Raw genomic sequence first — 15,089 nt, 5'->3', positions numbered from 1 at the left:
GGAACGGCCACGGCCACCGATAGTCAGTGAACTCTCCGTGTGGTAGTATCCATTTTTTTGCTTCGGCTTCAACATGGAGCACAGGTCCAGCCTCTCCACAGTCTGCTCTCCGAAACACCCGTCAGCGTAGCGGGAGTACAAGGCCGGATTGACGCACCTCAAACCCAGCGAGCAGAGGCTGGGTGCCCTGGAGAGCTTCATGATGGTGAGGTGAGGCTCAAATCCACGGTGGTCCCGTCCTTGCGAGGGAAGACCTTGTCCTTTGAAAAGGCGCCGCAGCGACTCCGCCAGTCTCTTCAGTGCGTCTCTCTGTGGCCCCGCCTCCAGACCCATAAACACCACCTCCTTCCCTGTTGTGAACTGACCAATCCCCGAGAAGGACAGCACCAGGTCCCGCCCACCCAGCAGCTTGGCCAAAGAGGGCTCGAGCTGAGCCAGCGCGGCTGCCGCCATTTCTACTTGCTCCTGATTGGCGAGGTGGGTGACTAACAGGGTGATGTGCAGGCTGGGGGTGGGGATCATGGCCTTGGCCAACCGGGGATCTTGCCGAAGCACTGCCTCTTGGATCTCGACCACGGCCGAGCTGATCTGCACGTTTGTGACGGGGATGGACACAAAGTAGTTGGGACGTCGGCTTAGGTTCTTTTTTGCACCGCTTTTCTTCCAGGGACTGCTGAAGGCGAACGGGAGCTCCGACGCCAAACCGCCTAAACTTTCAGACAAGGGCTGCTTGTTCATCGTCATCTCCCTCCTCGTCCTCCTCTCTCTCTCTCTGTCTGGATCAGGTACCGAGGTGGGTTCCGTCTCAGAGCCTGTCCGCATCTTGCTGCTAATTGGATGCATCCTGCCAGCGGGTGTCGTCGTCACCCTCACATACTCATATTTCATTTTGCTTCCTTGCCTGTACGGACCTTCAATCAACGTCTCGCGGGAGACACTGGCAGACCTCGGGTCACAGTTCGCCAGCCGGTCGTCCATCACTCGCCTCTCTGTCGACATACTGTATCCAAAGAAAGTGTCCATTATCATAATGCTTGGAGGCTAGTCTATGATGTCAGTACTATGATGTCATATGTATGGTGTAATTTGGGATCTCCACACATGTATATGGACTTAAAAGGTATACTCGGACAAACTGAGATTTAGAGGTACCATTTCTGAACTGTATGCACGCATGCACGCACGCACGCACGCACACACACACACACACACATAAATTGCACACCTTCTATGGCCCAGGCCTCACCCACATGTGGAGAGGAGACAGTGTTGAGTGTGTGAGTGAGAGAGAGAGAGAGAGAGAGAGAGAGAGAGGGAGAGAGAGAGAGAGAGAGAGAGAGAGAGAGAGAGAGAGAGCAAAGATAATAGCTAGTGTAAAAGTGGAGGTGAAAGAAAAGGACAATGGGGTGCAGAGACGTTCAAAGATAAGAAAATGCATCCAAGGAGAAACACACTCTCATTGTTAGAGAGAGTGTGGTGGATGGGTTGTGTAGTAATTTATTTTACTCCAGGCTGAAGCCATAGTGAATCTGAGCGCCCCTTGTGGCTCTGGGCCAAAAAGTACATGGCCAAATTTGCATCAGTTAGAGATGGAGCTCGAAACCCAAGCCCATAACAAACTCTACAAAATGTATCGTGACCCGATATCAATAAGATTTGGGCTTGTCGAGCCTGTTATCAATCATAGCGGCCCATGATGTCATGTTTAAACAATCAAGACAAGAGGTGGTTCAAGAATTAAATCAAATCACCCACGCTGGCACAATCAAGTCGGTTTAAAAGTGTATTGATGCCTGCCAACTGATACTCACAGTCACTCACAAATATACCAGTACTGTTCAGAATTCGCTTTTACGTCTTTCCACAAAATATTAGAAAACACTTAATAGTGGTCTTGATAAAAACCCGTCTTATAAGGTGCTTATTATCAAAAATAAATTACAAGCTCCATCCCTAGTCCCCGTCCAGCCTAAAGGGCCGTGGGCTACAGAGAGATCATCTTCATTTCTTTATGATACACTCTGTCCTTTGTCCTTGTTATCACACTGACACTTAGATAACCTGTCTGAAGAGAACTTATCACTAGATGACCCCCTTCTTGGAGCAAACATGTCGCTAGACATCGGCCGTAGAAGTGGGTTACATAAACAGTGTTCTGCGGTGGTGTAAAGTAACTAAGTACATTTACTTAAGTACTGTACTTAAGTTTTGAGGTATTTGTACTTTAGGGGCGTACATTTGCAAAACTTTTCAATCAATCAATCAATCTTTCAATCAATCAAGGTTCTTTTACTTCTACTCCACTTCATCTTGGATCCAAATATTGTACTTTTACTCCACTACATTTATTTGAAAGCTTTAGTTACTAGTTATTAGTTCTGGATTCTGATTATTATTACAAAACATACATTACCCCACTTAAGGCCTATATACATTTCGGCCATTTGATAATAGAAGATCTACAAGGCCACAATGCATCGCATCGTGACGCATTGTGAGCTTGTAGATCTACTATTTTCAAAAGATTTGAAAACTTGAAATGGGACATAATGAGCACTTTCTACTTTTGGTACTTTAAGTACATTGATTCCAACACCTTTGTACTTTTACTCTTAAGTAGCCTACTTTAACTTTTAAGTATACATTTTTATTTCCAGACTTGTAACAAGGTATTTCTATATAGCAGTATTGATATTTTTACTTGAGTAAAAAGTTTGAGTACTTTTCCCACCACTGGAAGTGGGTTACATAAACAGAGTTGCATGGTCGGCCAGGCCCCCGCCACAACGTTACATAACAGGGCCTGATGACTGACAGCGCGGGCTATCACGTCCAGAGGCCCCGGCTCCCTAGAGAACTCCACTTCACGTCTCTCTCACATCTTCATCGACCGCCGTGCTCTGGGACTATCAGACTGCTGCTGAACAGGGTTCCTGTGACCCCATCCTCAAACCCCCAGAGGTTTGTGGGAGGAAGCGGGGCGGATGATCTGGGGGTTGAGGATGGGGTCACAGGACTGGTGGAGTTGATAAGAGAGGCGGTGATGAAGATGGAGGAAGATTTTAATCCCTTTTCTCGTCGTTTCATTACTTTCCATCTATGCCTTTGGGATTGCGGTGACACAAGTCACACCTGCAAATAAATTTCGTTCTTGTCCCTTTTATGCCCTCATATGGAGATCCCTACTGTCATCAAGCCCATATCTTGGAATGCCCATGTGGACATATTGTGTCAGTCTCATGTGGTCAATGATGTCAGCCATCTAGGATGTTAGTCATCTCCATATTTGGGAAAAGTTTCATTTTTGCATTTTCCCATTCAAGTCAATGGAGAAAATATATTCACTAATAAATTAATATAAATTAAACTATACATAAAGTATCTCTTAGCAAAATGCAAGCCGGTGTATCTTTCCACATAACAATTCCATAGTGTTATGCAGTATTATATACTGTATGTACATAGCATATTTATTGCAACATGAGCATGATTGTTTGGTGGATAGGCATTTAATCTCTCCCACTCTCTCTCTCTCTCGCCCTCTACAGTCACCGGATGCTGAGTGTTCTCATCATTGTTACAATCACACAAGCCCATATTTCATGATGTCTTGCTGTGTATTCAGAAAATGCCGCGGTTGGTTCTCTGTGCCAAGCAGCGAGCCTCGCTCCCCGTGTACCCTGAGGCGGAACGCTGCCCTCTGATCTGCAAAGCACTCTCTGGAACCCCTGCTGGTGTCGATAAGCACAAGTAATCCACGCTGCCGCGTTTGAAGAACTGCAAACAGCTGCTACCCTTCTAGACCGCGCTGGTTACCCAACGTCCGGCCCAGACTCCGAGAGCGTACAATCTGTTTATCTCTATGAACGCAACCTACATTGTAAAATCCACCACGTAATGTAATGTACAGTAATGTACAAATGGTTCCATTTACAGTATACATTCTCTTACGTACATACATTACATCCATTTGGACATCTGGTGGTCCCCCGACCTGACGCTGAAAACCAGTGCTTGTGCCGGAAGATTTAGCCACCTTCAACATGGCTAAAACAGAAGACATACAGGCTCCCAATGTGTTACGATGCTACGCTGAGCTTGCAGATCCGCTATTTTCACAATTTGCTGTACAATGGAGAATTAAATTAGGGCTTAGGGGTGGTTAACTAACTTGACAGTAGCTGAGTGAGATAGATAGCCTATAGACCTTTATTGATCCCACGGGGGAAAGTCGGACACAGCGCAGCAGTTAGAGTTACAGAGTTACAGATACAGAGTAAGAAAAAGTACTGTTGTGCACAGGCAATACAAAGAGAAGAAATAACAGAAGCATGCCATCAATAATATACAACAGTATACAATAGTACTTCTACAAATAGCCTCTGCTATGCACAACACAAAACACAAGGTTACAGTGTCATCACAGTAATCTGTGCACAACCCAGTAAATAGTAGGCCTATGTAAGCAAAAGGTATGCTGCGGCAGTGACTTGGTAGAGAGGCCGCTTGGGTACCGGAAGGTTCCCAGTTCGATCCCGGGCTCCCCTATCCACGAGTTTCCTACGCCCCATAGTGCATTGCGCAAACGTTTGCATCGATCTTCCGGCGCCGATTTACAAGCTCTCAACGGGTTGCATCTACGACGCGACGTGAGCTTGTATGTCTGCTGTTAAACCCGGAAGTTTGGTCCGGATAGTCTCCAGTAAACTCCCGCGGAAACTTGTGGATAAGTTAGTGTTGAAGTGTCCTTGAGCAAGACTCTGAACCCCTGATTGCTCCCGATGTGCAGGTTGGGGCCTTGCATGGTTTCTTCCGCCATCGGTGTGTGAATGCGTGAATGAAGCACAATCATTGTAATGCATTTCAGGGCGCTAAATAAATGAATAAATGGTCTTTATTTTATTTAAGCAAAAGGTATTCACACGAAATACACCCATACTGCAGGACTATTAGATAGTTTGTCTAAAACCAGGTTATAACTGGTCTAGAAGTGAAGGTTTTTTAGATGGCTAGGCAAAAAAACAACAACATTATTTCAACAGTAGGCTATATACTTCATAGACGCTAAACTAATAGCTAATCAACGTCTAATCTCAGCCTAGCCGTCTAAAAAACATTCACTTTTAGAGCAGTTATAACCCTGTTAGCCTAGCCGTTTAGACGTATTTTAGATGTATAATAGCCCGAAAAATGCTCAGTGGGTACTATGACTGGCCCAAGCTTAGCTTTATGAGAGTCACAACAGGGTACAGTATGCTAGGAGGCTACAGAGGGAGGAGGATATCGTCCAAAAGGGTGGGGTTCAGCTGCATGTGCTTGTTGCCAAATTACCAGGCTGAACCCAGACAGACTCACTAACATTTTGGTGGTGCTCATTAAGTGTGTTGGTGCCTTGAAGTTAGTGTGCAATCAATAACGCCCCCCTCCCCTCTCTCTCTCTCTCTCTCTCTCTCTCCGATGGGGAACAGGCTGGACGGCGCGTGGCTAATGATGCTTCAGGTTGCTCCGGAAAGAACGACCCTCTTTGACTTTGTATTCTGTGCTGACCAAACTGAAATATGCAAACCAATTAGAGGTATAACGTTGGTTCGGTTCTGCCCAACCACACATTAGGGGGAAAACCATTTGAGAGTGAGAAGAGAAAATGAGGAGTGAGGCAGGAAGGACACACACATAGCAGATTACGGTTTTAGCATCGCCTTTTAATCTCGGAGCTCTTGAAGCGGTATGAGCGGGCGTGGGGATTCATACTTTATCCATGCACTTCTGTACGTGCAGATACAGTATTTGCCCCAAATGGGAGAAAATAGATGATGCTCTTCAAGGCTGAAAGCCCCGATCCCCATAACCTCATTCTGTCTGTCTGAGGAGCTGTTTTGACTCTTGCAAGATCAGCGGGGCGTCGCACGCAAACACACATACAAAAACTTGAAACACACTTATACACACGCACGCATGCCTACGTAGCAGACTTTTGGGGAATTTTCATTGATATCCTCCCTGCATAAATAAAGCTTTAGTGGGTTAAATATTATTATATTATAAACTGCACTCCTTAACTTCTAAAAAAAGAAACTGCAGCCCTAATGTGAGACAAGCTCACTCTTTTTATGTTCGTGAGCTTGTGGATTGGCAATTTTAGCTGAGTATTGGCCCCAGCATAATAGGTACGCTATGTGTGGTAGAGGTAGAGGAGGACAATGACATCCTTTAGCACCTGTTTTATTTATGTATTTTATGTCATGTTCTATTTATGTCCCTGGGGATTAATAAGGAATGTGTGTTTGATTGATTGATTGAAGACTTTATTAGAAGTTTGCATAGGAAAAGGTACAGTTTCATGACGGTACAGTTCACTGGTACAAGGTCTACTAAAAGGAGATCCATGAAAAGACTAAGCTTATTTCCACTGGAAACCATTGAAGTATCTCATATAACATTGAATGACAGACAAATAGAACACAGTACTATGCAGTAGATATGTAAAGAAAAACAAAAAAAATACAGTAAGTCTAAAATAAACAGTATATACAAAGAAGGGGCAGGGGAGGGTAGGGTTGGGCTAGGTTCATTTTTTACCAGTTGCGAACGGCTGCTGCCTGTAAGTGGTTTTTCATGGCAATTTTAAAGGATGCTAGTGATCCACACTCCTTTATGGCCTTCGGTAAGGCTTTCCACATTTTGGTGGTATAGCAGAAAAAAGAGTTTGACCCTTTGTTGGTTTTAACTCTGGGTTGAAAGTGATCTGTGGCGCTGCCTCTGGTGTTGTAATTATGGACATCCTTAATGTTTATAAAGTATTTTGAAAGGTACTTGGGTATCATAGTGGTGTAGTGTATCTTGTACACCAGGCCCATTGCAAGTTGCTGTACTCTGTCATCTACTCTGAGCCACCCCACTCTTAACTGGTGAGTAGCGGTGAGGTGAGTCTGATAGGGAAGGATAAGCAGGACCCTAATTAGTTTATTTTGGGCTGTTTGGAGTTTAGTTTTCAGGGCTTGTGGTGCGTCACGATACCATACGTGGACTCCGTAGTCAAAGAGGGGCTGGATTATTGCACCAGCTATGGTCTTCAGTGTGTTGAAATTGACCATCGGGGCGATCCTCTGTAGGAAACGAGTTCGTTGGTTGATTTTATTTATTACTTTAGAAGTCATCTTTTCACTGGAAAGATTAGCTTCAAGGATGCATCCTAAGTAAGAGATTTCGTTTTTTCGTGTTATGACCTTGTCACCCACTTTGATTGTGAAGTTTTCGACTTTTTTGAGGTTATGATTTGATCCAAAAAGGATGGACTCTGTTTTTCCCAGGTGAATTGATAATTTGTTGTCGTTAAGCCATGTGCAGATCTTACTTAGTTCAGAGTTAAGTGTCTTTTCAACCTGCAAGTGGTCCTTGCCCGAGACTAGGAGAGCCGAGTCATCCGCGAACAGGAACAGGTTGCAGTCGCAAGCAGATGCCATGTCGTTCACGTATATTAGGAACAACAGAGGTCCCAGTATGCTACCTTGAGGAACACCACAGCTTACTGGGAGGGGGGGGGACAGGGTACCGTTAATCTCCACCACCTGTTCCCTCCCCACCAGGTAAGATTGCATCCAACTCACTGCTGCGCTGTCAAGACCGATGGCTTTTAGTTTCTCAATCAGAATAGAATGATTTACGGTGTCAAATGCCTTCTGGAGGTCCATCATGACCATGCCGCTATATTTGCCGTCATCCGCTTCGCGTTTGATTTGGTCGGTCAAATAGAGAAGGCATGTGTCGGTGGAATGAGATTTTCTGAATCCAGATTGGAACTCGTAAATCAGATTATTCTCATCGAGATATCTTGCAATCTGTTCGTAGACTATTTTCTCCATGACTTTGGATATGGAGCTAAGAATGGAAACGGGACGGTAGTTTCCAGGGTCTAGTTTGCTACCTTTTTTATGCAGGGGGGTTACTTTTGCTAGTTTGAAGTCCTGTGGGACATGACCCTGTTCGATGGAAAGGTTAATTATGTGGGTAATGATTGGCGCAATGGTGGCGGCTGAATCTCTGAGAAATCTAGCTGGAATTTTATCAAGGCCAGTGGCCTTGTGTTGAGGTAGGGCGCTCAGTTTTTTAAACACTTCATCAGTTGTCACTGTGGCAAGTTTAAAACTGTCTTTTCTGACGCCCAGTTTATTGTAGAATTTCTTAACAAATTTTACACCATACCGCCCAGATGGGGCGACCAGTCTTTCAACCAGTGAATGGGCCATGGTGGTAAAGGTTTTGTTAAGATGGGTAGCCACTTCACATTTGTCAGAAATGAGAGCAGCGCGTGTGTGTGTGTGTGTGTGTGTGTGTGTGTGTGTGTGTGTGTGTGTGTCTCTTGCTCTCTCCCCTCTCGCTCTCTCTCTGTTTGTGTGTGTGTGTGTCTCTCTCTTTCTGTCTCTCTGTCTCTCTGTTTGTCTCTCTTGCTCCACCCCTCTCTAACTCTCTTTCTCTGACATCATTGACTTTTCAATCTCTGCTCTCAGTGACCAAATGTTGATGTTTCTAGTTTTTCAATAAATTAGTTTGTTCAAATACGATTACACTATGTGTAAAAAATGTGAATACATTTTTATTTGGACTAGAGTATGTTAATTGAACAATCCTTTGAGCCTATGACATTGGAAGAAGGACAATATCCCAAATGATTCTAATGACGTTTCTGCGCTTCAAGCACGTTTCATTTTGAACGTGCCAAGGCCATTTTTTCCATCAGTGTGTGCTGTGGTTTGGAATTATATTTTATTTTTTCGAAGGCTACGTAACACGCAGACCTCAGAACATCTTGTGTTTCTCGCTGAAACAGACCCGGACCAGAACCAAGCCTTTGTTTCTCAACATAGGGTTCGTGGACTGCCACCGGGTCCAAAGGGACCCTCATGGGTCTGTAACTCTCTGAGAGGGTACACATAACGAATAACGATCCCCCAGTTTGATATGGATTAGACCAGTGGTTCTCAACCTGTGGGTCGGGACCCCTAGAGGGGTCCCCAAATTGTTTTGGGGGGTCCCCAGATGTTTAGCTTAATGTTAACATTCTTTTCTCACTCAACAGTAAGCAGACCAACATACAGTATAAGTGTATAGATACAGGGTATCCGCACATTTCTTAAGTGACAATTTAAGGACTTTTGTTTGCGTTGCGAGGCGTTGTGAGCATGTAGATTGGCTATTTTCACAATAGAACCGTGTTATACAAAACGCAATGCCTCAACTCTTAGTGCTTGTCAGGGTGGGGTGGGGGGGTCGAGTTAAATATGATTATTTGGGGGGTCGGAGCCTGAAAAGGTTGAAAACTACTGGATTAGACCACAGTCTAGACCCCCATATGATACTATTTTTCATCTCTGGGACCACAATTTACACTATAAAGTCTAGTCCTCAGTATTCATTTAACTGGACCCTGATGTTGAGAAACAGTGATTTAAGCAACAGTACTCAAATGTTTTACTTAAATAAAAGTATCAATACTGCAGTGTAGAAATACTAACTAAGTAAAAGTCCGGAATTAAATGTACTTAAAGTGTAAAGTAATCATTATGCAGAATGTCCCATTTCACAAGTTTTAAAATGTATAAACATCTTTTGAAAATAGAAATTTTCAAATAGCAGACATGTACAGGTATATAGGGCTGAAGGGCTGTCAAAATCTACAAAGTAACTATACCTAGAAGTTTTCAAATACTTGTTAAAAGTATAATATTTGCCTCTGAGATGAAGTGGAGTACTGAAAATTGGAAATACTCCAGTTAAGTAAAAGTACCTAAAAATGGTTACACATCTCTATTCATAGAGAAAATTCATCCCTGGAATAGGCTACACATTACAATGAAAGAATGAATGCACTTTGTACTCCTCTAACAGGTCTTTGCAATTCATCTCCTGGCAGCTGCTGGAAATGCAAAATAGAAATGGGACAATTTTTACAGTACAAGCAATTTGGGAATGTAAATTAGCCTTCCCATTTTGGGGAAAAAGTAACAGAATAAAAATGAGGGGGAATGGTTGAAAACCAATTTCATACCTGTATCACCAAGATGATGTCTCTTATTATTGGGGGGACACCAGTATTAAAATGTGATCTTTACAGTGATAAATGTTAATAGGGCTGGGTCACACATGATGATCACATTATGGAAAAGTACTAGCCGGCATCCTCCCTGGAAAGAATGGTGTTATATGAACGTATGTTAGCGAAAATAAACAATGAAGGAGAGAATTTTAAGAGGACATGGGGCCGCTTTCTTTCATACATATAGGTTGGCCATGTTGAGGGCAACACAGGTGTTTCAAATGTGTCTGATTGACATAGAAGTTGATAGAACTAATGTTCTACGGAATCTACGCCAATCAGAACACCTGTGTTGGTCCTCAACATGGCCGGTGTAAGACTACAAATGAAACCCATTAATTGCATGGGACATGATTATGATGATGATGTTGTGCTGCTGTGACTCTTACAGTATTGTTCTGTTTACTGGTCATGTGCATTGACCTCGAGCCGAAGGACATCTTATTGTGCTGTCTATGAGTGTACGTTCAAAAATGAATACAAAAGATCTTTCATTATACAGAAAAACTTAAATGAATAAATACATCTTTTGGCAGCTCTTCAATAGGAGTTCTTTGATACAGAGAATCAAAAACAACAGCTCTGATTATCACACCAAAAAACAAGCATAACATCTGACCTTTCCAAATCAATGAACATAATGATTCTGGCTGACGTTTCTCAAAGCTGCCAAAACGAGACAAATGCTGGTGACCCAACACCACTGGGAACTACGTCAACTATTCCAATTCTGAAATACACGAATATTACCAGTTACTTTATGCTTGGTTCCATGTACTAAGAAGGAAGAGGCAGGTCAGTCGAGTCATTCCAAATGTAATGTACTCACTCAACCTCATCCTTAAACACTTTCAACCTGGCGTCCCTATTTTGGGCATACCATTAATTATAAGTTTAACTGAGAATCTTTAAAACATTTTAAAAAATTGCTAGTACAGTAAACAGCTATTTTTGCACACAACCCCGACAATGCTTTTAAACTAGAATTTTGAGATGCTTTTACTTTGTATGAGTATTTCCATTTTTGTGTATACTTTTCCTCTGCATGAAACATTTAACTGAAGCTGATTAAGGGGTTTTCTCTCATGATTGGATGAAATCAGTGACTGACCTGAAAATGCCCCAACCCACCTTTTTTTCCTAATGAGAGACGTAATGTAATGTGCGATGGTTGTGCACTGACTGACAGTCCTGCTGTATTGGTGTTAAGAGTCAAATAAAGTAGATACAGTCAGTATTCAAAATAATTGTAGCCTGCTTATTCCCCACAGACCCAGATGGACAGGACAACACTTTCGAGCTATAGAACCATAAAGAAGCATTGTGGACCAAACAGAGCTATCTACAAAAGCTCTGCCATCACCACGAGAAGATCAAATGTGCCTGTTTATATACAGAAATGCAAATGTAACCTTCAATATGTTGATGCAAGCCTGTGCTTCTCCAAAGAGTGTACATAAAGAAAATTGACCCTTTACGGGCCGGTAACACTATGTACAAAAGGAACCAAATGGACCCTTTGGTTGGTTGGTAGGTAGGTAGGTAGGTAGGTAGGTAGGTAGGTAGGTAGGTAGGTAGGTAGGTAGGCTACTTTATTCATCCCCAAAGGGAGGCTAAGGTGTTACAGCAGCTATCATAAAGACGAGAAACATCAATAAACAATATAATTAAAAATCAAACCTCGGTTCGAATTGAAGCGGTGAATTTTTATTCTATGTGTTCTAGAGCTATGAAATCTGTGTTCTAGATACATTCTGTGTTCTAGATCTGTGTTCTATACTGTGCTTTAGTTCTATATTTTTATGAATTCTGAATGAATGAATGATTTTGTCTGGAAGGCCAAATTGGTATGTGAAGCTTGACCAATCCTCAATTGGTCAAGCATGCACGGGACATGTACGGGACAGACAAAATTGACCAATCAGATGGCCCACATGTACGGGACAGACAAAGCCACACCTTGGAAGCGGCTTTCACCGCTTCAAAAAAAATAATAATACACATTTTAAAACATGTCTAAGCATAGTCAATCCACAATATTGAAAGACAGACCAAACACTAAGAGCCAAGATCTTGCATGGGTCTGTAACTCTGAGAGTGTGCAAATGGAACCAAATGGACCCTTATATTTGGTTCCATTTTCATGCTCAGAGTTCAAATGAATGATTTTAGAGTGTGTGTAGATAGAAGCTAAAGGTGCAAATCTGGGAGGTTTGGTTGCACTGACGCGAGTCGCGAGGAGTCCACTGGGAAATTAATTTATATTAGTTTGTGAAGATTAGTTATATTGTGATGTCAAATGAAGCATGACCAATCCTGTCCTGATTGGACATCATACTGTCCAATCAGAAAAGGGACAGAAAAGCTCCATTGAACTCAATGGACACTTTGGGGTTACAGAAAAGTTTCAAAGGTTGACAGAAAACAGGTTTACTTTAGGTGACATACAGTACAAGTCTGACTTACAATAGTGTGTGTTGCCTATAGCAACTACTGTATATCCTTAGATGGCCTCTCTGCCACACACCAGAGATTCCAAGTTGGAGCATCAAGATTAGTGGCAGACAGCAGACACACACGATCAATATTTGCCCTCATATCAACCCATTTCCTGCCGGCAGGCAGTCTGTCGGAACGGGGCATGTCAACAGAGCCCCGCCGGTCACGCTAGGCAGTGCATGCTAATTTACACACAGCCTCGTCCCGTCGTACAATTTAACAAATGACTTAACAAATGTAATCTCACTTAACCGGGAGAAGAGAAGAGAACAGGGGAAAAAAAGCCATTGGTTTGCCACAGGCCAGGATTTGCCATGAATAAAACATTATAAAACCAAGCCCATGATATTAAGAGAGAAATTCCCAGTCCTTTGAGACTGACAATGTAATTTCTGTGTTGTCTGGTATAAAAGAGAAAGAGGAAACTGTCTATTATTTGATTTGAAATCACATTTTCTTTTCTATATAATTAGCATAAGCCGTGTGTGTATTTCACACACAGCCCTAAAGCACCTTCCAGGCACATACATTTAAAGCTCTAATCCGCTAATGAATAAAACATTATGTTAACCAATCTGTATGGTATAGTGTGTTAATACAATATAATAGCACATCTGTATTTTAATACAACGTATAACTAGGACATCTGTATGGTAGAGCATGTTAATACAATATAACTAGGATCTGTATGGTAGAGTACGTTAATACAATAGAACTGGTGTCACAAGTAGTAGAAGCTCATAAATGCAACATCTTGCTTTGGACTTAGCAGGGAATCCCTTTTGCACAAGGTAAAAACAATGTGGTGGTCTGTCATGCAGGAGATATGGGTTTGAATCCCAGTCAGGTAGGAGTCGTAGGACATAAAAGTGTCAGGTTAAAAATGACTAGTGGTAAGAACCCTTGTTAATCCTCTTATTAATCATGGTAAAATGACACTATGAATGATCATCATCGGCTGCGGAGGAAACATCTAACCAACAAGCATGTTTTAATGCTGTGGTTTTCATTGTTTCTCCATTAAGGTGATAACAACCAGAGTTGAAGCCGAGCACAATGTTCCGTGCTGTCGGGTGGAAACCTTGTATGTCCAAAACTGTTACTTTATTCGGATCCAAATCCAATGTAGTTATTATGTATACGATAAGGTCTTGTTAAAGATATGATCAAGAGCTATTTTCTGATACTAATCATTGCTCTCTCAAGCTCTTATAGGCTAAACAGAAAATACATTTTCAGGTGGGTTACCAAATTACAGCCAATCAGGAGAGAGTACCCATTTATCAGCAGTGTTAAAAAAAAACACTCTATAGCAATGATTACTTATCAGTAATCAGCCTGAACTGAAGGCAGCATTCAAGATAATTAGCCTCTCCTGAACTTGAATGCAGCATATTACAGTATGTTGAAAGAATTGCCCTGTCTGTGTAGAAATTATGCTTATGATTATGCTTAGTGTGTTCAACAAACGCACCGAAAATAGTCGACCTCCAAGCTCACAACTCGTCGCAGCGTGACGCGTTGCGAGCTTGGAGGTCTGCTATTTTCGATATTTCCACCAAGGCCCTTTTAGAAATGTCAGCCCCTGCCTCTCTAGCATTCTATGCACGTCCCTGCATGTGACTAATCCAATAGGTTATGGATGGCTGCCTAAACTCATTACTCTCACTGTTTCCCACCAACCATGCACCTCAGATTGCTCATAATTATGCTTCATTTATACACTGTGTCGTACCACGGTACCAACCTTGTATGTCCATGTTTCAATTTATTTATAGGCTATTCATGTTCATAATTCAATTCCCTACTTCATCAGTGTTGCTCAAAAGTAGTGAAAATAGCAGGAAAGGAGTCAGCTTAGGTGGTTTGTGCATCTAGTACGGATACCCCCCGAGCGCCTTCCTAGGAAGGTCCTCGATGCACGTCCCACTGGGAGGAGACCCCGTGGCAGACCATAGACCAGGTGGAAGGATTACATCTCCAAACTGGCTTGGGAACGCCTCGGTATACTCCCAGAGGGAGTGGAGGAAGTTGCTCGGGATAAGGAAATCTGGAGGTCTCAGTTGGAACTGTTCCCCCTGTGACCCGATTCCGGATAAGCGGTTGAAGATGGATGGATGGATGGAATAGCAGATCTACAACTCAAGCACACACCGCGTCTGCACGATGCAAGGCGCTGTTGCTATTTTCATTATTTAAGAAATCGCACCCATGTCCCGCTTACTTCGCGTGGTATCAAAACGTATCAAACATGACACACATGCATAATCTCCTTGTTGGGCCGTCCGGTCTGTGACGTCAGTTATCTTCATACATGGGAGTTCCGTGCTCATATGGATACATACATAGATACTGTACATACAAACAAAGCCAGACAACAACAATATACTAGTTCAGATAAGTAAAAGTTATTGACCGTTGACGTTTTGTTGTTGATTTGCAGACGCGTGCCTGACGGCGAATAAATTAATACACAATCTTTCACCAGCACCACTTA

The 15,089-nt window shown here is 42.7% G+C and overlaps 1 protein-coding gene across 1 annotated transcript in view; it reads right to left on the bottom strand.

The window, feature by feature from the left end:
- Window positions 1–999, bottom strand: part of LOC308295681 (A-kinase anchor protein 7-like) — a gene marked incomplete at both ends in the record, with an annotated part of 5,595 nt that extends 4,596 nt beyond the window's left edge. Inside the window, 3 exon segments of the mRNA XM_080738731.1 lie at window positions 1–636; window positions 638–673; window positions 790–999. The exon segment at window positions 1–636 is cut by the window's left edge and continues 201 nt beyond it. Coding sequence (XP_080594857.1) covers window positions 1–636; window positions 638–673; window positions 790–999 — 882 coding nt within the window.
- Between the last annotated feature and the right edge of the window lie 14,090 nt (window positions 1,000–15,089).

Source organism: Nannobrachium achirus (genome assembly GCF_963921795.1).
Source record: "Nannobrachium achirus genome assembly, chromosome: 12".
NCBI lineage: Eukaryota > Metazoa > Chordata > Actinopteri > Myctophiformes > Myctophidae > Nannobrachium > Nannobrachium achirus.
The sequence above is the reverse complement of the archived record's forward strand: the minus strand, read 5'-3'. Positions and strand labels throughout refer to the sequence as shown.